The 22,150-nt window shown below is 46.4% G+C and overlaps 5 protein-coding genes across 7 annotated transcripts in view; 1 reads left to right on the plus strand and 4 right to left on the minus strand.

Moving 5' to 3' along the window:
• Positions 1–250: 250 nt before the first annotated feature.
• On the minus strand, positions 251–19,282 carry LOC128258293 (transmembrane channel-like protein). Of its 2 annotated transcripts, none has more exons than XM_052989846.1 (20): positions 18,356–19,282; positions 11,564–11,700; positions 11,429–11,469; positions 10,302–10,610; positions 9,929–10,056; positions 9,507–9,611; positions 8,994–9,182; positions 8,797–8,927; positions 8,086–8,196; positions 7,370–7,464; positions 7,214–7,310; positions 7,061–7,153; positions 6,542–6,697; positions 5,862–6,480; positions 4,442–5,590; positions 2,997–3,101; positions 2,720–2,901; positions 2,484–2,660; positions 2,108–2,430; positions 251–2,050 (listed from the first exon to the last, which is right to left on the minus strand). In XM_052989846.1, the coding sequence occupies exons 1-20, from the start codon at positions 18,614–18,616 to the stop codon at positions 450–452; spliced, it is 6,009 nt and encodes a 2,002-aa protein (XP_052845806.1). In that variant the 5' UTR covers positions 18,617–19,282; the 3' UTR covers positions 251–449. The 2 variants fall into 2 exon arrangements, with proteins under 2 accessions (XP_052845806.1, XP_052845807.1); XM_052989847.1 differs by having other exon boundaries at positions 4,442–5,556; positions 5,756–6,480.
• LOC128258295 (MORN repeat-containing protein 5) lies at positions 13,107–14,160 on the minus strand. The gene has a single exon (XM_052989849.1). The coding sequence runs from the start codon at positions 14,033–14,035 to the stop codon at positions 13,172–13,174; it is 864 nt and encodes a 287-aa protein (XP_052845809.1). The 5' UTR covers positions 14,036–14,160; the 3' UTR covers positions 13,107–13,171.
• On the plus strand, positions 14,732–15,594 carry LOC128258296 (serine protease 1). The gene has a single exon (XM_052989851.1). It carries the CDS (start codon positions 14,777–14,779, stop codon positions 15,533–15,535), a length of 759 nt encoding a protein of 252 aa, XP_052845811.1. The 5' UTR covers positions 14,732–14,776; the 3' UTR covers positions 15,536–15,594.
• LOC128258294 (uncharacterized) lies at positions 15,799–17,213 on the minus strand. Its single transcript, XM_052989848.1, is given in 3 exon segments — positions 15,799–16,214; positions 16,216–16,733; positions 16,736–17,213. Coding segments are annotated over 3 exon segments (1,146 nt in total). The 5' UTR covers positions 17,103–17,213; the 3' UTR covers positions 15,799–15,953.
• Positions 19,283–20,074: 792 nt separating the features above from the next.
• The window catches only part of LOC128258858 (capon-like protein), a 45,922-nt gene continuing 43,846 nt past the window's right edge, over positions 20,075–22,150 (minus strand). For both annotated transcript variants that reach the window (XM_052990819.1, XM_052990815.1), the window contains one exon: positions 20,075–21,777. In XM_052990819.1, coding sequence (XP_052846779.1) covers positions 21,505–21,777 — 273 coding nt within the window. In that variant the 3' untranslated portion in view covers positions 20,075–21,504. The remainder of the gene's footprint in view (positions 21,778–22,150) is intronic.

Here is a 22,150-nt window from a genome sequence, read left to right on the forward strand (position 1 = left end):
TGAATTTCTTTTGAAAATAAAATATTAATTCAAAGCGAGTGGCGCCAACACAACGAGGCCATTTTTGGAACTGCCAATATACTGCTTGCACTGCTTGCAAAATAATTAGCCAACACTATTGTTGGCGCGTATTTAAACTTTCAAATCAACTTAAATTAAAATAATATCATAAAAGTGTTATTAATATCAAGATTTAAATAATTAATTACAACAAGTCCTGGGAATAAATACACGTTTAGATTTTGTGCAATATAGAATGGTTTATTATAATAGTTTCTTATGGAAATAAACTAATATATGAAATATCATTATGTTTTATAGACCGAGAGATTTTTCAAAAATGCTAGAGAACAAGATTCAAGCTAAACAGTTAGTTAGAGTAGGAAGAATGCTAATTTTTTTAATTAAGAAGACAATCTGGCGTTGAAGGCACTTCTTCAGCAGGCTTATCATTGTCCCTGCTCCTTCTCAATGTCAATCTTTATAATATTGACCGTGGGTCCCGGCGAAGTACTTCGCGACTCGGGCAGTCCATTTTGGGGAGTAGCTGCGTCCACAATGCACTCATCGCTGCCGGTGGTGCTAATCGTAATGGTGGGTATGTTATCCGACCAAATGGAACTCTGCGAGTCCTGCCGCATGGTGCGTCGTCGATGGGAATCGCTTCGCTTGGGGAACGTGATGGGTCCGGGCATGTCCAGTTCCTCCAGATCGTCCATGGTGGCCGTGGGCGCAGTGGCCGATGCGGGCACCACTGGTGGCTTGGGTGGCTTGGGTGGCTTGGTGGGCGGACGAGAGGAAGTGCTACTGCCGAAATGCAGTGGCGCACTGGGCGTGGGCGATTCCGGCTCTGGAGTGGGTGGCATTTCCAGGGCCGTCGAACTGGACACACTGGACAATACTGATGGGGGTGGTGGCGGTGTGTAGGCCAGGTAAGTGGGCGTGGTCGGGCCCGGAGACTCATCCGATCCCTGCTCTGCATCGTCTTTTTTCAGATTCACTGCCTCGCGAACCAGGGCTAGCAGGTTGCCTATCTTTTTGCGTCCCTGTCGCGACAGGACAGACAGCTGCCGCTGGTGGTGACCTTGACCCTGACCCTGACCTTGGCTGGGCGTGGGCGAGGGCAAACTCCGATCCGGCTCCTCCCCGCCGGATAGCTCGCTGTGCAGGTGCTCCGCAGCGAGAGTTGCGGGCACATCCGTGCTCTTCTCCGCACAGCGCTCATCGAACTTGAAAACTTCGGGCTCTGGCTTGGCCACCGCACTATTTGACTTGAATTTGTTCTTGCGAAACTTGAACTTGCCCAGGCTTCCTCCTCGGCCACTTTCACTTTCCTTGGCCGGCGGCAGGGGCTTGTCTTCGACCTCCTGCGGCGGCCTCTTTTCGTCAACTATGTGGAATTTGCTCTTGGCCAGCGGGGGAGTTTCTGGTCTGGATTCCTCGGCACTCGGCTCCGCTTCCTTGTCTCTCGAAGTGGGTGTTTGCGGCGGGAGTTCTGGGGTGGTGGGCTCCTCCTCCGCCTGCTTCTGGTTTCGCCTTAGCAAACTGGCGCGGCGCTCGTTGACAATCCTTGAATTTGTATCCGGATCATGTTCATTGTCCTTGGGCGATTCATAGGGTGGCGGATGTGAATGTGGATGTGGATGCGGCTGTGGCTGTGGCTGCTTGTGTTTGGTGTCCTTTTTCTCCTTCATGCTGCCCCTATCCTTGCGCTCGTGCTTCTCCACCTTAAAGCGACTCTTGGGATGGGTTTCCTTTAAAGGGAAATTGCCGGTTGGTCCCGCAGAGCTAGTCCCGGCCACTATGGATCCAGTGCGGGCCCGCTCCTGCTTGGCAATCTGCACGATGTCCACCAGCGAGGGCTTGCGGGTGCGCCGGATCTGCTGCAATCGCGACAGGCCGAACCGCTTGTCCTTAGCCTCCTCGTCATGGGGCAGCGAATCCTGGTGCTCGGTGTCCGTGTCGTCATCGTCCCGCCGCACAAACGAGTCCTCGTCGGAGGTGGCCGAGCCCTTGCGCAGCGCCTTCTTCATGATGCGTGAGATTAGCTCTGAATGGCAACGAAACAAATGAAACTTGTGAACCAGCGATAATCTCTCTGACTTACCTTTCCGGGCCTGATTCTTGTACTCCTCCGTGTCGAAATCTGGCGCTTGGGTGGGCGTAACCGGAGAGCTGGCCTCCAGGACTTTGCGCCAGCGGTTTGTCAACGTGGTGGCCGTGGGTTCTGCCTGCTTGACCTCCGGCACCTTGAAGATCTTCTTGCGCTCCTCCTCGCGCTCCTTCTGGAGTTGAGTCCGCAAGTCCTGATTGGCCTCGCGCAGAGCTCCGGTCAGGGAGACCAGGTAGTAGATGATGAGGATGAGCAGCAGCAGCAGGGGAATCACAGTGCTCGAGGAGGTCATGTAGTCCAAGGGCTCATGCAGTTGTCTGCAAAGTTTCAATCATGATTATACACCATCTCACTTGTTTTAAGAACTCACTTTGGCAGAGCATTTCTCGTTGTGTTGGTGATAAACTCAGCTATCCGGTTGTACTCCGAGAAGGGTCCACAGTGCCAGGAGGGACGCAGCCAGACAATGGCATATCCCACGGGCAGGACACAAAGGAACAGCATGGTCAACAGCAGCGATAGGTAGAAGTTGTTCGATTTGGAGGCCCTGCAAAGATTGGCGATTACAACGAGCAACCATCGCCGGATGAGCTCATAACCACTCACTTGAAGACCACCTCGTGGGGCACATTGCAGGTGAGCACTATCCACGAACGGAAGTACATCATGATCATCAATTTGACCAGGTTGATGAGCACCAGGCCCGGCGAGAAGAATATGCCCATCCACACCTGGCCCTGGTTATTAATCAACGTCAGGATGTTCTCGGCTATCTTGAAGTCGCCGTACTGTTACGGCGAACGAACGAAAACAAAGCCTCGCATTAGTCACGGCGCAACGCCGAATAGAGTGCCCTAGTGTCCTATTATCCTAGTATTCTCACCTGGGGAAAGGTCTTCTCCATGTCCCAGCACCAGTTTTGATTGACATACCGGACGAACAGGGCGCGCAGAAAGTCAATGCACAGGGGCGCCACAATGGACATCAGCTTTATGGGGATGACATAAGTTGGGGGAGGTGGAAAGGTGGAAAAGAGGGGTTTAATAAGCGCCTTGTAATGAACTTGGTAGCAGGATGATGGCACTTAAAAGTTGCCACACGTAACGTTGCATCTCTGTTGTTACCACTTGTGACTCCTAGTTTACGACTCTGCGGTCCAAATTCATGCACGAACACGTGCCCCCAAGTTTGAATCGAAAACCGAACGAGTCGGAGATGTGGATGTAGATGTGGATACCGGTTGCAAAACCCCAACCGCACATGACCAAACTCAATTCCCCATTGCCAGTGCCTGGATTTTGTTATGCGTATAGCATAAATGCGTTTAAGCCCCGGCCCGTAACTTGCCTAATTTATGTGCTTAAATCGTTTAATAGAGATTATGTACGCCATGATCGGGGGGCATAATCAAATTGGGCACAAGACCCATGTCTCTTTTTTCATTTTTTTTCGGGAATTTCGGCATTTTTGGCCAGCGGCCTACAAACAGTTTACACGAATGTCGGACAAATGTTAAGTACGAAATAAAAGGGCAAGTAATCCCCAGATTGAGATGCCTTTGAAAAGTCTAAGCGGTTGTCTACGACCAATAGGGTTATTGACTTGGCCGGATATCTACACCGTGTCTTTTATCTCAGGAGCATCCCGACTGACCTTGAAAACTTTGGCAATGCCATGAATTTGTTTACGATTAGACTGAAAGTTCGCAGCCCAATGGGGATGCCAATCGACGACACTCGACGTGGCAAATGGCCAAACAAAAGTTGTCATTTGGGGGGCCAAAGTTCACAGCCATGCTTATGGCTTATGTAAATTTTTGACTGCAAATCGAAGTTCCTGTTCCGGCTACCAGCTGCGTTTCACTTCAGTCGAAAAGGACTCCCGAGAGCGATTATTATGATAAAATGCCTTTTCGTTCGCTTCCATTTCGCCTTTTCTCTTTCGAATCGCTTGGCCTTTTAAGTCAAGTGGATTTTGGTTTGCTAGACGAGCGCAAAAATTTGATTTTCAAAATCCCCATGACCCAGAAAAGAAAAGTTAGATTAAAAAAAAAAACAAGGCAGACAAAGAGTGTACAGTGCAGAAGCGGAAGACAAATTTTGTGTTAAATTTTCCGGACAATTTAGCTAAACGGGCTTTCACGCCCAGCCCAGCTACTACTCCCTTTTGAGTTCAATCATATTTAAGGCTAAATAGATTTTGATGCAGAGCCAGTAGAGAGTAGAGAGCTTCCGAGCTGGAAGGCCAGGGAAATTGATAGCAGCTCATGGTGATAAATTTGCTTTTAAACTGCGGCATCCCATGTTGAACCATCTGAACCGCACTCACCCCGTCGAAGACGATGACTTTGGAGAGCTCCTGGCCCAGCGAGGTTTCCCAGCACATGGTAGTCAAATTGGTTTGTATCTTCTTAATCGCCAGCTGAACCTCCTTCAGTCGCTTTTGCTTCTGCTCCAGCGGCGTGAGTTTCACGGTGGTTAGCTGCTTGGAGTCGCCGCTTGGGGTGGTGCCATCCGCGCTTTCGGTGGTGCTGCCGAAGATGTCGTCTCCTTTGGGGCAAATGGTAATCACACACTCCTCCAGGGACTCGCTGTCCTCGTCGTAATAGCTGGTACTCCCGAACTCCGATAAATCCACATTGCCTATGTAGTAGGTGGTCTTGACTGATCCCTCCGTGGAGGAGAATTCATCTTCTTCTGTGGTGGAGCTGCTGCTGCTACTACTACTGCTGCTTTCGAAGGTGGTGCTTTCTGAACTCGTCGATTCGGTGGTAAATACATCCTCTTCGGTGGTGCTTGTGGTTGGAAGTCTTCTCCAGGGTCTTCTAGTCGTTGTTGTTGTTGTCGTACTAGTACTTGTGGAAGTGGTTTGCCTATTTCTAAGTCGCCTGCGATTTTCCCACTCCTCTTTGCTGAGAATCCCAGTTAGCGGCCTTTTTGTTGTAGTGGTGCTCGGAGTGGTTGGTCTATAGGGTGGCCAATAATTGGGCCACCGACTGGGCGTGGCACTACCCGCCTCAGTGGTTTCCCCCGCCTGGCTAGCTGTTACCGCCGAATCATTGCGATGTCGTCTGCTGTACTTACTAGAGCGCCAGAAATGTGGATCACCCACTGCCCTTTTTCGGCGGCTCTTCGACTCCTCTTCATCCACTTGCTCCAAAACTTTGGCTAATGGATCGTTCACCTGGTCAGTACTCTCCTGCTCATCGAAATCTTCTGTATCAGAGGGTGCCGAAGAGTAATCTGTTATATCGGAGTAGTTGCTATTTTCCGGAGCATCTGATGTTGCATCTGAGGCGGAAGCGTTTGGCTCATCACTGCCATAGTCATAGGAGCCCTCATCCTCTCCAGTGGTGTAGAAAAGGTTATCGTCTGACTTGGGTTTTTCGGTGGTGCTTGTAGTGGAAGTTAATTTTGTGGTGCTGCTGGTTGGCAAAATCGTAGCTCGAAGTTGCCATATTAGTTGATGAGTTTGGAGCTGGAATATTGGTTGTTGAGTTTGGAACAGCAGTGGTAATTGTTGAGTTTGGAATCGAATTATTAGTTGTTGAGTTTGGAATTGCAGTATTAGTTGTTGAGTTTGGAACTGTAGTATTAGTTGTTGAGTTTGGAGTTGCAATAGTAGTTGATGAGTCAGAAACACCAATAGTTGTTGTTGAGTTATGAATCGCAGTTGTAGTTGTTGAATTTGGAATATTATTATGTGTTGGTGAGACTTTAGCTAATGGGGTTGTAGTATTGAAAATTACATTATTCATTTCGGCAGTGGTTGTTAGTATAGTAGCTGTTGTGGGTGCTGCTGTGGCTATAGTGGCTCTTTCAGTCGTTGTGGTTGCCTCACTGGTTGTTGTCAAGGGCGGTAAAGTGGTCCAGGGTGAAGTTGTTGTGGGTGTGGTTGCCTTCGTGGTTGTCCAAGTTCTCAGAGTCGAAGGTATTGTGGAGGGCAATGTTGTGGGCAAGGTGGGCACCATGGCTGGCGTGGTCAGATTGAAAACCATCAGAGTGGTGGCCAAGTTCTTAGCATTGAAGATGGTGCGTGGTTTTGAGCATTTCACAGTCATGTTATAGCACTTGAGACGCTGCACGGTGGTGGAGATCAAAGCGGCAGCGGCTGTGGTCGAAAATATGCCATCGGTGGTGCTGCCATTATTCTCATCAAACAGACCATCCGATGTAGTCTCACTAAACAGGGAAGGAGACGGGGTCATGGCCTTTAAGGCCTCTATTGAACTCAGCAGATTTCTCAGCTCCATGGTATTCGTTTCGTTTTCCATCTTTAGCATCTGCAGCGGTTTCTCCTTGCTGTTGATCTTGTAGATGAAGGAGAACATCAGCGAATACAAATTTAGCATGTTCAGGATCATAATGCTGAAGAGTAGGAGATATTTGCTTTTCACCAATTACTTGTTATTAGTACTCTTAAACTCACCGTGCCAATTGCAATCGCAGCTGCTGCCTGGGATGCCAGTTCTCAAACAGACCCAGTGCCTCGAATATCATGGGCAGGAAGAAGGAGAGCAGGGTCATGGTCACGTTCACCGCATTGCGACTGAGCCAGTTGTCGTGCTTGGCCAAATCCTCGGAGCTTTAAACCAAAGGGATTACACAGAAAGGAATACATTAAAATGGGAGAAACCCAAATCAAGGGTAAGGATTTCACGTAAATATTTAACATCGTGTTAAAAGAATGCTTTATCTGTTTTTTAAGCTTCAATACATTAAAAAAGGCAATATAATGGAGTGAATATTTAAGTTAAATATTTAATATCAAGTTGAAATAAGCTCAAGTTCATTTAAAACCGCAGCACAAAAAAATATGTCGAAAAGTAAAAGTAAAAGAGTAAAAAAAAGAAGGGTACTTTAAAGAGAACAGTTTAATTCTTATGCTTAAATGTAAGTTATGATTTATTCATTGCATTTTATTTCAGATTATCAGCAAACCACTTACTGATTGACCAGCAGGACAACTGTGGCCCCCGACAAACCCAGCAGTCCCATCACCAGGATATTGACCAGTATCCTCTGGAGTATCACCCGCCAGCTGAAAGGACACGGCGCATCGATTATGGTAAGTAAATAGCTGCAGTTGGCCGCGACTTACTTGCGATTATCCTTCTTCTTCTCGGCCTCCTCGAGCAGGGCCTCCTTGAAGCCCACCACCACGGATGCGATGCGATTGTGGGCCGTCTCCGCGTGTCCTGTGGGAGATGCAAAAGTTGTGACTGCGGCTCCAACTCGAATGGCACTAGCCACTTACCAATCATAAAGTCCCAGCCGGTAAAGAGCTTCCACGAGAAGACGCACTCGTCGTCCTTCGAGGAAAGTTTCGAATTGCGCGAGTTTTCCGCCATTCTGTCGACAAATCGAGAAAAGTTTTTAGCCACTGCCTCCGTCTCCTAACAGGCCATAATTTGTGCCCAAATCCCGACAATCCCCGCTTTGAAACACAGATAGCGTGGCGATTGGAATAATTCACGTACGCCGAGCACGTGCTGGGGCAAAAGTGGGCAGCGGAAAGGTCAGTGCCGGCTGCTCACTGTTGACATTGCTACTTTGTTCAATTACGAAATCAACATAATGCCGACAAAGCCATTAAAGCGAGCCGCCCAACGGTCAAAATGGCGTTTTGCCGTTTCCATTTCCGTTTCCGTTTCCCTGCCCCATTCCCGCACCGCCCCGCCCCGCCCCTTTTGCACGTGTCTGTGGCCGTGTGCGTGCGTAAATCATAATGGCCAATGCTTTTCGCCTTCCGAAGGGTCGAAAGTTTTTGTTTTTTGTATTCGACCCCCGAGACACGCCTCGCGCCAAGATTTGTATTATTTAATCAGCGCTTCAGAGTTGTTTAATTAATTAACGAGCGTTCTGACATTTAGTTTGCTTTTTGCGGCTTCGATGACCAGGGATTTAATGAAGTGCCTGCCCAACACCAGCACATTGGGACCCATGACCCCCTAGGAACCCTTATTTACTCACTTTCTTAGCGTGGCCACAAAGCTGTATATGTAGACCAGAACGGCGGTGAGGAAATAGGCTAACGGCAGCTTATATCCGGACGTGCTAATGCCGGATGTGCTTGAATAGTATCTAGGGAAAGACAACAAGGGAAAAAGTGGTATATAGATATTGCCAGCAATTAATATAATTCTCATTCCCCAGCTCTGAATTACAAAGAAATAATTTCAGAAAAATATAATATCTTTGTAAGCCCACTCCGTTAAAAAGGCAAACATTTTTATCTTTATTCAAACAGGGGCACATTATAACTCTGCAGGCCTAAAAGCATTTAAATATATTTAATAAGGCTTTTTTAATCATTTTTGCATTTTTATTTGGTCCTAACAGTTCTGGTATTTATTTATTTAATCTAAGTAAAAAAAAAAACAAATAAAATATATAAAACATTTTTGGGAAAAATGTCTCAAATGATGAATACGTATCGTCTTCTAGTGCCAAAAAAAAATTCATAAAATAAATATTTTGTATTGATTTTTGAATAACTTTTTAGACTCTGTAAAAATTTAAAAATTTTAATTTTCTTTCAAACATAAGATGCAAAATCAAAGACAAAACTGAAGAATGAAAATGTGATTTCAATTTTCGACTGTATAACATTATGATAAAATTTGGTAAGCTTCCTTAAGTAAAACTGAAATGTTAGTGGCTTCAGGGGTCAAAGAATCTTACCCGTAAAACATTGGTGAATATTTCAGGTATCCTTCGAACTCCCAGAAAGTGAAAAGGTTGCCGGCCACTCGCGCCTCCGGGTCTGACATCCTCTTCCTCGGATCCGTTTCGCCGTGTTTGGTGGCAAAGTACTGGATCAGAGCCAAGCGGAAACGTAAATGGGAAAAAACAAATTGGCTACTTCGGAGGACACTCACCTCCGGGCCAATGACAAAGGCGACCAGCGGAATGGCAATCATGATATTGACCCACATGAGCCAGCGAAGGAATGTAAAGTAGGAGGCCACGCCGGACCCAAAGTGCGATTCGATTTCCTTGATGCGCAGCTCCCAGGGAATGAGGACGGTAAGGAAGCTGGTCGTCTCCCGCTTCCAGTGCCGCCATCTCTATATGAACGGGATGGGAAAAGGATTTACCCGATGAGTTATGTCTCGGAGGAACTGCAGACTGCAAGTTCGTAGTTTAATTGGTTTTCCCCCCGCAGCCGGCGAAATGCCGGGCACCCAAGCACACATAACTCCGTGAATTATGCGAGTGCAGATTTATTGAATGTCCGTACCGGCCGGAAAGTGGTCAATAAATTGTGTAAACATAAATATTTTTTGCATTGCCTCAGGGCGTTCGCCTTGGGGCCCAATGCTGGGGCTGTGCAAAAAGAAAAAGAAAAAGAAAAAGAAAAAAGAGGTAAGCGTGTACTAAAATTCACTTACTGCCGCCATTAAAATTTTAAACCTCGCCCACAAGTCCCGGGTGCTGCGTGACATGGCGAATCGCTCCTGGAGCGCTCCCTCGTGGCGTGCCACATATGTTTTGGCCTGTCAACACATCCATCCAAGGACCAGATCCGAAAGTCCAAACATCATTAAAAATGCCAGGGCGTAGCGCAAGATGGGAGATAAAGAGTGTGGGTGTGAGTGTGTGTTTGTGGTGTGAATGAAATCGAAAAGTTTGGCTCAGTTCAGGATTTGATGAGTGTTCGGGGGTCGTAACATTTTCAACGACCTGACAAGCGGCGTGAAAACGAACGCGCCCAGTTTTTTGGGGCCACCTCCAGTCCACCCACCACCATCCACCATCCTCCATCCACCAACCAATTCCACGCCCATCTTAAAGCCATGGCATTTGCACCCACCTGCCGCACCAACTTGAGCTTCTTGCGGATGGGCCATGGCTGTAGCTTCACCGACTGTATGACCTCCTTGTGCAGGCGGATGTTCTCAAAGATTTGCTCTTGCGTGGACTCCTGATTGGTGCCCTCCTCTGTGTTTTTAGACGAAAAACGAAAGTCGAAAAACGAAAGCAAAGCCAAAGTCAAAAGAGATTACACATACGCCCAGTATGCGCCACGAAACGTGCCGCACGTAGCATGAAAAATTACGGAAAACAGGCCCCCAGACGTTGATTAGCTGCCACTAGAGGACCCCATCTCCATCTCGTGTGCTCGTCCGCTCGTTAACTAAGCGAAATCTGTTTGGGACACTTATGGGGCCCGCACATGCACTTGCCTGAACTTGTCGTATAGACGCTGGAGCGTCGCCGCTCCACACTATCCAGCACGTGATCCATGGGACTGGATGCCCGTCGCGAACTGCGGCTGCCGCGCTTGCCCCGATATCCGCGCACACTGGCACGTCTCTGCATTATTGCCGATACGGAAATTGAGTAGTCCTCCTCGTCGTCGACATCAACATCAACGTCGCCGCCTCCACTGCCGCCACCGCCATTCTCGAATCCAATCCCTGGCGGATGCTGGACGAAGTGGGGCTCGTGGTGGCTGCTCTCGGCGTCGCTGCTTTGGTTTTGCAATGGAAAGTCTGTATAGAGGAGGAGGAAGAGGGTTATACACTCACAGAACAGTATAATTAAAAAAAGTTGGGTTTTAAAAGATTTAAATAATTCTTAAGGTATTAAAAGTTGTATAAGAATAATTAACTTGGGCTTGAAAAAATAAACATGAATCCAAATAAACTTCCCTTGAATTTAAAAAAAATTCTTACGTAAATGCAAAAAACTCAACATCTCGTTCTTTTATTTAAAATTTAAAAGTTTTCTCTTAATTGCTTATTGCCCAAAACAAACTTAAAAATATTTTAATAGAAATGGTAAGAAAAGGTGACACAAATTAAATATAAATAAATAAATAATTCTTAAGGTACTAAAAATTGTAAAAATAGAAATCCAACCATTTAAGTTGTATCCATAAATTTAATATCGCTTTTAAGTTATCACTGTATGGAAACTATAATGCTAGAGTTCGGATTCTAAATGAAATCAAATTTTAGCCATTTAAAGACAAAACAAATAGATTAAAATTTTATCAAATAATAACATTATGAAACAATATTGACAAGAATATAAAATTCAATGTCTTACTTAAATGTATTACAAAATAATTTAAATTAAAGCAATTTAAAAATTACATAATCAATTTCACAATCTTTAAAAAAAAAAAACCAAAAAGGGTATAGTAAAAATAATTTCTTTATAATGTTTTCATATTACAGTTAAATATTTTTTATATTTTTACTACAAAGGCTCTGATTTCAGTGGAACGTTAATTTTTCTATAGTTTCCCTTTCTCCTTTCAAATTCAAAGGCAAGCTCAAAGTTTTCTTAGAGTGGCTGGGCATACCGTTCAGTTCGTAAGATCTATGGTCCTCCTGTGATGCAGCTCTTAAATGTAAATGAATAAGAAAGCAGAGAGCAAGGTAGCAAGCAAGTTCCATGGTCTTAAATTATATTTTGCGCTGAGGCTGAGGCCACTTACCTTCTGCCCCTTTGTCCTTTGTAGAATTCCCTCTTGGCATCGGCGCTGCTCTGCATTTGCCAGCCACCTCTATTCAAGTCGCATGGCGGTGCCCAGGTCACAGACAGTTGGTGGGGCGAGGTGACTCCCGAGTTGTTCTACGAATTGATGGCGAAAGCTTAACTCAACTTATTTCCAAGTGCTGTACCGGGCCAGCTAATTACTCCAATCACACTGCCACTCTTTGCGTGCAGAGAAACTTTCACTCTAAATTGCTCATTTATTTATTACACTTGTAATTATTTTAGATTTATGAGTGGCTCTTAGCTGTATCTCCTCTCAAAGAAAGTGCCTCTAATGGACAAGTCACTGATTTTGTACTCCTGATTTAGCCAGTTAGCCGCCGTAGCGCTTTGGAGCAGCCTTGTGCGCAGACTGAACGGCTTAGCTGGCTGACCAGAACAGCAAGGCGCAAAAGACCATCATCGCTATTGCCATCGCCATCGCCATCGCCATCGCCATCACCATCACCAGCAAGGACCTCACACAGACAGGTGGAACGAGCTGGCCACAGCGAGCGAAAGTTAAATTTTTCTAATAATGAATGAATATGAATGAAGAACGGACAGAGGGAGGACCATCCGACCCACCCAGTGGGCAACTTATCAAAGCCAAAACGTGCCCAAAACCCACACATACACACACACACACCCGGACATCGAGTAAAGCCAAGGAATTTAAAAGGACGGAGGGAAACAAGACCCGCTGGCCCACTGGCTTCACTGACTTCCTCGCCCAGTTAGAACGAAGACGAATGAGTGTAAAAATCGCCAGCGGCATGTGATAACAACGCCGTATCCGGGCGTAACCAGCCAGGACTTCGAATGACCATTTAGATGGTGCCTTGGGCGAGTGTGAGTGTTTGAGTGTGTGTGAGTGTGGGCGTTTGAGTGCCTCGGAATGTGTGTGTATAGCGCTGGACATATTGAGTCACCTTGTATTCTTGGCCTGGCCATGTAAATGAAAATCAAACATGCAAGGGTTGATAAAGGAAAATCGCGAAATTCTACGGTTTTCCCCCCCCATTTTTGTGTGTCAGGGGAGCGCCCACTATTGAAATATGTTTTGGCACTCTCTCTCTCTCTGCCATGTTTTCTGTTTCTGTTTCAGTTTCGCTTTCCCTTTTCGCTTTCTCTGATTTCACTTTCGTCCCTTTTAATTAAATGGAGTCCTCGGCTGGCTTTAATTAACATCAAATTTATCTCTCGGCCACCGCGCACGTGTAGCATAATGCCTAATGCCTAATGCCCGGCGATTATGGGTTCATTACCCGCTGTGCCAGTGGCCTAGGCCTAAATCCAAGACCAGGTTAACTGAAGCCAAAGTTCAATGCCGCCATAGATTGGGATGACCCAAAAAAAAAAAAAAAAAAAAAAAAAAAACACCCACGCCTTTCACAGTAGGCCTAAGTGGCTTTCCATGTTCGGCTGCAGTTTTCGCGATTTCGCCATAAATCTTTGGCCCTAACATGTACAAAGGCGTTGGCCGCCGACCAGAATGTGGGTCAACTAAACACAATATATATGTATATTTTGAGTCACATAGAAAGTAGAACCGAAAATCGAATCCTCAATTGATGCGGCAAACGTGGCTCTCGCTCCTCGATCGCCTCAACTGGTTGCGGAACTCGTGACGATGCATCTTCATGGCCTGCAACTCCGAGGAGTTGGTGTCCGTGGTGCTGGCCAGGTGGAGGCGTGCCGATCCGAAGCTGTCCAGGCTGGAGGATCGATGGCAGACGTGCAGGTCGGGCATGAAGTGTTTGCGGTTGCCGCCAGCATTCTCCCGATTGTTCTGGATGATCTGGCGGGCAAACCGCGCCTTGACCTCCCGTTTGTGGTGGCGATTCCACAGCGGTCCATGGGCACAGTTCTCCCGGGCCCAGCGACGAGCCTCCCGACAGGCCATGTAGGAACGCTGATGGCTGAACGTCTTCGTGTCCAGCATGAAGCCTCGATTGCCCATCAGCCCGAAGCCCAGGTCGAAAATATTGCGTCCCAAAACAAGGGGATTGGGTCCGTCTTTGGTCTTGAACTTTGTCGGGCCAACAGCCTGCAGGGGTTCCTTAGTTTCCTGGTAGAAGCGACGATCCTCCGCAGTGCAATATGGCCAGGACTCGAAGCTTAGCGAACGATGATCCACCATCTCAAAGTCCAAGGGCAGAGCATCGTTAAAGTTCACCTGATCGATCGTCATCAGTTTGCCATTTCTGTGGGTCACCTCGTAGGTGACGCCCGAAGGATCTGCCATTTGAATGGTGCCCCTTCCATGGAAACGATTGTTCAGGAACTCGCCCGTGTAACGTGTGCCATCCGGATACAAGTAGACCCCGAATTCCTGCATGCCCAACTCATTGCTGGGACCAACATATCTGGCTCCAGTCATCAGAATATCGACTTGCGCTATGGAGTTGGACTGTATCCTCTGGGTCATTTTCACTTTAACAACTTTGGTATTTTGTGTAACGAAAAGAAATTTACAAAATAATGTCTGTGTGACAAAGCTTGTGAGTGTTGAGTGAATATTCGACGAGCTAAAGTATCGTTTAATACTACGTTTATGCGCAAACTTTATTTGCAAATACAAAATTTGATAGGAAAAATTTTGCTATATAAACGGGAAATTATTTATTTATTTGCAATTAAGTGGTATACTTGCTATATGCTAGTTAAAAACCACGTCACTTTTTGGCAAGGCTTTAAAAAACTTCAAAAAGAAATTACTATGAACAAAATATAAAGTGTTAGTGTTTTAAAATAATAACAAAAATTGAAGTTATTAAATTTTCGTAAGTGGTTTGTCAAAACTGCATATTTAAGAAATGCAAAAAAAGTTATAAAGAGCTAAGTATTTAGTTGCAAATAAATTTATATTGCAAAAACCTGTTGTGTAAATTGAGTATTATATTTTGTATATTTTTTTTAAGGGAACTTGCTAACCATTTTTCGATAATGACTTTGTGGCTTTTTTGTGCATTTAACATAGTATATAAATATATTTATTAAAAACAGACTGCCAGCTTTAATCAGTAACTCTCCTCAAGTCCCAAGATAACCAAACAAATCGCGCTAATGTTCAGCTCAGCCCAACTCCGCCTAATTACCCGCCCAATGGAATTACTATATAAGCAAGCCATTCACTGAACCCGAAAAGCAACAGTCTTTGTTTGGAATCATGAAGCTGTTGGTGGTTACCTTGGCATGGGCAGTAGCCGTCGCAGGGGCAGTTGAGAAGGGTCCCGAGGAACCCGATCATGTGATCACCAATGGAAATCCCGCCTACGAAGGACAGGCGCCCTACGTGGTGGGCATGGCCTTTGGGCGAAGCAACGTATGGTGCAGTGGCACCATCATTAGCGACACCTGGATCCTCACTTCGTCGCAATGCTTGGTGGGCAGTTCCGGGGTGACCATTTACTTTGGAGCCACCAGGCTGAGTGAGGCGCAGTTCACGGTTACAGTGGGCACCAACGCGTATGTGACGGGCAGCCAGCACCTTGCCCTGGTTCGAGTTCCCCGGATTGGGTTCAGCAACCGGGTCAACCGGGTTGTCCTACCCTCGCTGAGGGATCGATCCCAGCGCTACGAGAACTGGTGGGCCAGTATCTGTGGCTGGGGAGTCACGACCTTCAGCAATGGACTCACCGACTGGCTGCAGTGCGTGGACCTCCAGATAATGTCCAACAACCAGTGCGTCGCCTTCTACGGATCCACCACGGTCTCTGACCAGATCCTGTGCACCCGTACTCCCAACGGAAGGTCAACTTGCTATGGCGATGCCGGCAGCCCGCTGGTCACCAAGCAAGGATCCACTCTGGTGGGAATTTCCGCTTTCGTGGCCTCCAACGGCTGCACCTTGGGCTTGCCGGCTGGCTTCGCCAGGATCACCAGCGCTCTGGACTGGATCCGCCAAAGGACTGGCATCGCCTACTAAAGGGTCAAGACTGTTGAAAAATAAAAAAAAAATAAATAAACCCCAAACCTGCACATTAACTTTGCAAAAATCTTTTGCGACTGAATTAAACTATGGAACAATCAAAATATTAAAATAAAACGGGGTTACAAAACAATGATTGTATATTTAATGCTTTGTATATGCTCTTCAAAGCTTTGGCCTAAAAGTGAACCCAAAAAAACTGGAAATTGTGTCTTGAAAATAAAGTAAACGAAAACGAAACGTGAACTTAAAAAAAATGGTTCATAACTATTAACAGTTTGAATTTTATTTTACGCTTACAAGGTTGATTAATCACATTCAAAAGTTTAATTTACATCTGAGTTCGTAGGCATAAGACCTACAAAGCGGCGATAACATAAATTTGAACTGGGAACAGACCAATTAAAACGTAGATCTACAACTCAAAGATGGACCGCGTCATGTCCATGTAGCTATTGTGGCGAATCAGATTGGACTGCACCACGTTGATGTTGTCCGCCGGCCGCTTCTGCATCATGGTGAGGGCCGAGCGATAGGCCTCCTGAACGTTAACGGGCAGCGACTCCTCCCCGAAACTCTCCGACTGGCAGCTGGAGGCCCCTCCCGACTCCGGATTGCGCACATCCGAGGTGCTCGTCCATTCGCGTGGCCCCTTAACCCTCTCCATTTTGGCGCAATGGATGAAGCTTCTTGTACTCCTGCTGATCCCGCTGCCGCTTGTCCAGCATCCTGGCGTAGGCACGCACACACATCTCCGTTTCGAAGGCGGGATCATCCGCTGGCAGTGACGGCGGCGATGGCGGCGAAGCGGTCTGCAGCGGCTGCTTCGAATGACCCCGCTGCTTGGTCAGCTTGTGGTAGTAGCGCTCCCGGTTCACCTCCTCTTTGGGCGCATAGATGGCGGTGCGGCGCATCTCCGATCGCTCCGTGGCCAAGTTGTTGGCTATGATGCGTCGGCAAAAGCTAGCCGACGGCTCACTAATGTACGGAGTCCGAGCCTTCCGGCAATTTCGCTTGATCCAATCCGCATCCCGCTTGCAGCTCACATACATGGTGCCGCGGAAGGGACCGGGTCGGTCCGTCAGCCAGCTGGTCTTACTGTTGAACAGGCCCTCCTCGATGTCGTAGCAGTGCGGCGGGATGTCGCGCGGCAGCATTTTGCCCGTTATGAAGGCGGTGGGTCCCACCGGCTGTTGCCATAGCGCCGCTCGTTGTGATAGCGCCGATCGCCGGGCGTCAAGTAATCCCAGTCATCACACTCCAGCCTCATCCCGTCGAACCGGCCCTCGACATGCAGGCCGTCGGAGAACCACATGTCGTCCACCGTCACCAGCCGACCGTGCTCGAACTCGCCCTTGACCGTGAAGCGGTACGGCTGGGCCAGCCGCAAATGCCCGTAGCCGTGGAACTGGCCCTGGTGGAACCGGCCACGGTACTCGCTCCCATCCGGATAGCGGTAGCTCCCGAATCCGTCCATCACGTTCACCAGCTTATCCCAGGCGCCCTCATAGCTGCTGCGCGTGACGAAGTGCCTCTGCTGGGTCTCCGACTTCAAATACGACATCTTTTTTTGGAGCTGACTTCCAGGCAGAGCAATTTTGTGTGTAGTCGACGCAACCAAACAAACTCGAACGTGCCAACTGACAAACTCCTGACCCACTCGAATTGGCCTGCCTTGTTGAGATTACGCATCAGCTTTATGACTAAATAAATGTTTGCCCCCCCTTATGCCAGACACACACTCGACCCATGCCCACACCCACTCCCACACCATCTCCCGTTCCCAAACACACACACACACTGGTCGAGTGCAGAGTGCCCAGGGTGTGTCCACCGCATCCACTCGGCTTTGGCTTGGTCAGGATGTCGCATGTCTGGCCTAATGAACACTGGGATGCCCTTGTGCGAAGTTTGCTGTGCGATTTGCTACCTGCTGCTTCGAGAGCCAAGTAATTTAACTTGTTTATTAACTGCCATAAAGCAGAACTCTCCAGTGATCTGAGATTTGGCATGCTAAGTTCGAGCTTACCATATTGAGTAATTAGGCTTAAGTTGAATTAGTAAACCACTCTATTAGTTAGTTAATTTAATTAGGAACATTTTGCAACCAGACTGATAAGAATCAAGGCGTTGTACAATTAGGTTACAGACGAAATTCAGTCTTCATTGTCGTACTTATTTGCAAAACTAGTGCGGTAGAAAAGAAATTTTGTATAACAAAATTTAGGTTTACTACTTCAATGAACAAATTAATTTTTATTAAATACTTACAAATTTATAATTTATTCTTATATAGTTACTGCTGTATAGGATGAAAAACAGGTTTTGCCACCCCTTTAATGTTTTTGAATAAATTTTATTAAACAAATTGGAATTTTTTTTTACAATTTTGTTGAACAAAACAATAAAAACATTAAGCACGCTTTTCGCATGCCATGAAGACGAGAACACGGACCTAAATTTTAATTATTTATAAAAATGTTACTTTTTCAGAATTTTTCTTTTGGAACCAATAAAAGCGCATCCTAAATTCACGTTCACTTAAGAAATCTTCCACCATGCTACTGGTGGGCGTTAAAAATGATTTTAACGGCCAACTCTTGGCTTTGTCTGCATTGCTTGACCGGGCCAAAAGCGACCGCCAGTTAAGTGCGATTGGTGTTTATGGCCATCGGTGGCAGCAATTGCTGCAGCTGGGTGCTGCTGCTGCTGTCCTGGCCAATTCCACGGATACATTGGCCCGACTCGATGGCCCATGTCGTTGGCCTGGCCAAATCGTAAGCACTCCCTGGCGGGCCGTAAATCATGCTCACTTACCTCACTGTTGGCGCCAGTGGCCACGTTGCTGTTGGTGTTGCCATTGCCGTTGCTGCTGCTGCTGCCCACGCAGCGGAAATCGACGGAACCACCTGATGAGCGTCGCGGTTTGCCGATGTCCAGGCGGAGTATTCCCGGCTTGGGCCGTCGGGGAGCTGGGGCCGGCGGGCTCTGCACCGAGTCGGAGTTGCTAAGCCCCGGAGCAGCAGTTCCAGCTCCAGCACCAGCTCCTGTTCCAGATGTCTCTGCCTCGTCCTGCATGGCAGGCAAAGAGCCGAGCAAACACACCACCACACACACACACACACACACACTGGGAAAAGGCGACTATTTACCGCGCACACGTCCGCCGTGCAGCGCCAACGCGAACTGACTACATCCGTTTCCTGGCTTTCCACGTACTTGGAAGCAACAATTACGCGCGCAGCCACGGGCACTGAAAATAAAATGTGAATTAAACGCGCCACCCACGCGATAAGTGTCAATGAATGTGCCATGCCACACACACACACACACACACACACACACACACGAGTGTGTGTCCTGCCGGCTCGCCAGAGGATGACGTTGGACAGGACACGCGGCACTTTCAACTGCTTCTCCTGGCTGTCACCGACTGGGCTCGCATGACACAAAGTGAACTTCCTGCTTTCAGGGTCATAGCGGCCTACCTCTGTGTACTATAATTATGTCTGCCGCGGCCCCAAAAAGTGTCAACAGCTTGGCCCCGAAAAAAACACAAAATATCGCATGTCGCATTCGCCATGTGCGAAAGTTCCATTTTTCATTTTTACTTTTACTTTCACTTTTCATTTTTATATATTTTTCGCCTTCCATTAGTGAGATGCGTTGGCTTGTGTCCTTAATTATGAGCGCAGAAAAGGTGCCTTTACTTTGTTTTCTAAGTGTGATACCCAGCATTGATGGGGTGTCTTCATTTTGAAATTATTCCTAATAATTAATATTTAATTTTTCGACACCATAATGGTCATGGATTTATTAAAAAGTGGCAAAAAATATAATCGCAGAATCTTGATGCAACAAATAACCAACAATGAAAGTACCATTTTATAAAAATTACATATTGCTCTTGCATAGAGCATTTTTTAAAGATTTATTTTGGCTTGAAAAATCGCAAAAGATTACCTCAGTTATTCAAATGATATCGTTTAAGTAAAAATTTTAAAATAAAAATTAAATTTTTTCCTTGCTTGGAATCTTCTTTTTAGAAGTGTACATGTGTAATGGTTTTTTAAATTTCAACTTGCAGCACTTGGTGAATTGAAAAGTAGTTACGTTTAAATGGCGATTGCCAGCTATTAATATTTTCATGCTGGCAGCAAACTTTCCATGAAAAACTCCCCATAAATACTTACGAAAGCTGAAAATATGTGTGCATCCCAGTGGGAGGTACTACCAAGTCGAGCCAGTGCGGACTGCGCTGATGGTATCTCCTCTACGACACTCCCACTTGGACAGAATGCGCTTGTTAGCTGGCAGGGCCATGGCACACAAGCCAAGCCAAGCCAAGCCCACCTGCTGGGCCTTGCTCCTCGTGTCCTGTGTGTCCTCGCATATCCATGTCCGGCCCCTGCTGATATGCAATGCCTTTCTATTACATGCAAAGCGCGTTAAATTAATTGAACTGTAAAGTGTCAGCAGCAGCGGCGGCGTCAGTGGAAATGGCAGAAGCTGGATAAGGACATGTTGCCCAGCATGTTGCATTTAATTTTTATTATTTTCACTTTATTCTATTGCGTTGAACCAGAGCAACTAATATTAATTTAGCTTGGGTATAAGTAGCTTATAAAAAACTTTTCCTAAATGTCGCAAGTGTTTGTGGGAATGCATGGATGTGTTGTGTGTGTTGTGATGTATGCATGTGTTTGTGTATCCTGGTTTATGCTTAGTACAAAATTTCAGTTTCAGTCTCAAAAATCGTTTGCATAAATTAACTAAAACCATTTAACGTAAATTAATTGGTTTTTTTTTTTCTTGCATCTATAAATTTCGTACCTAAATTGCAAATGTCATAAAATCGTTAGGAAAATCGTCTTTTCATTGTGATGTCGGGCAGTAAACGGAAGAGCTGACAAATAATGCAATAAAAACTCGACAGAGTTTGATGATGATTGAAAGCCATTTGGCCGGCTTTAACTACGCTCAAATTTGAAATGCAAAATTTCGGTCACCCCCGATGATTGTCACAGTGTTAAGCAGATGTCTCTGCATATTCAACTAACCTTAAGCTATCTGGTTTTACTATTCCTAACTTAACCCATCAAAGTTGAAGTACAGTCTGCACGCCTTCGTTGCTTGCCTTACTACAGTAGTACTCTAGCTACCTTACCAACCCCGCATTTTATAGCCAACCAATCCCCATAAATTTCGAGTAAATCGCTTATACGCCACGTATGCCGCAAGCTCGGTTTGCACTTCCCACAGCAGCTGACTTAAATTTATAGAGTTACCCGAATGAACAAAAATGGAAGGCAAAGTAAAGTATAGGAAAGGGACTGCCAAGCGTAAAAGTAGAATCGATTTATGCATAAAAACGTTGAAGCCGGCAAAAATTTATGGATAACAAACATTTGATATTTTTGGTCCTGGCTGCAGGAAATGTTGCTTCCTGCGTTTCCTGCTTTTTGTGTTGTCACTAGTCCCATCTTTGCTGTAGTTCCCCCTGTTGTATTGCTTAGCTTAATAACCAGTTTTTCTCGTACACGAAAAGTTGGTCAAGCTGAGCAGTTAATGCTCTTTTGGCTTCTGGCAGTTTGTGTTTGTGTGGGTGGGCTACGTGGCGTATGATTAATGTGCGTGGTTTGTTCGCTTAATGAATTGGCCATGGGCTGCCTGGCCAAATACTTTCATTCCGTTAATACTTAAATACACATTGAGCTTACGTTTTATGCCCACTAATTGACTTATGTCTATGCCTGTTGCATGGCATCTCAATGAGCATGTTGTTCGTTCCGTTCCGTTCCGTTTCGCTTCGTTTGGGTTAATTTGGTCCTTTAGTCTATTGGTTTTCGTACTAACTAGCTATGCCTACGCAAATATATCAAAGCTACACTTAAGGGCGATGCTAAAAACTCACTTAACAGCTAATAAACGCACACATTACGCAAATAAGAGGGCCGACGACGACCTCAGAACGTTGTCACTTTGCCCAGCCGCATGCCTAGCAATTTACGACGCTTTTTGGCGCTCAGCTTTGTCCAAATGGTGCTGCTGCCCTCCACCAGCAGAAATTCGTCGCATAAATCATCCGTCTCCTTGGCGATGCCGCCGTAGAAATGATCCTCCTGGTACTTCTCGGAGCGTGAATCGCCGGATACGAAGCCGCTCTCCGGACGCGACAAGGAGGCGGTGTGCCAGGGCAGTTGTTGGAACCATCTCGCCACTTTGGCCGTCGACGATAGCTGCGGGAAATGGAAAATGGGAAATGGGAAGTCGGTAGGTGTGGGAGCGTTAAGCGAGGGGAGGGAATAAGTAAAGTCAGTGTGTAAATTTATGCAAATGAGTTATGTGCGCAAATTGCTGCCCACCAGCGAAATCCGTAGGCAACGTGGCGCAGAGAAAAAATAAAAAAAAAACAAAAAAAAAATCGGAAGCCAACTACCGAGTAGAGTGAAAAATGGCGACACTTGTTTTTGCTGCTGTTTCTTGGGCCACGGCATCGTTTTTCATTTATCCATGGGGGGAAATTCATGTACTGGCCGTCCCAAGGGGCGGATGCTTAATGCGCTTAAAAGTATGCTGCATGTTTTTTGTCGGAAAAGTCATTAGGGAAAT

This window comes from Drosophila gunungcola (assembly GCF_025200985.1).
Source record: "Drosophila gunungcola strain Sukarami chromosome 3L unlocalized genomic scaffold, Dgunungcola_SK_2 000003F, whole genome shotgun sequence".
NCBI classification, from domain to species: Eukaryota; Metazoa; Arthropoda; class Insecta; order Diptera; family Drosophilidae; genus Drosophila; species Drosophila gunungcola.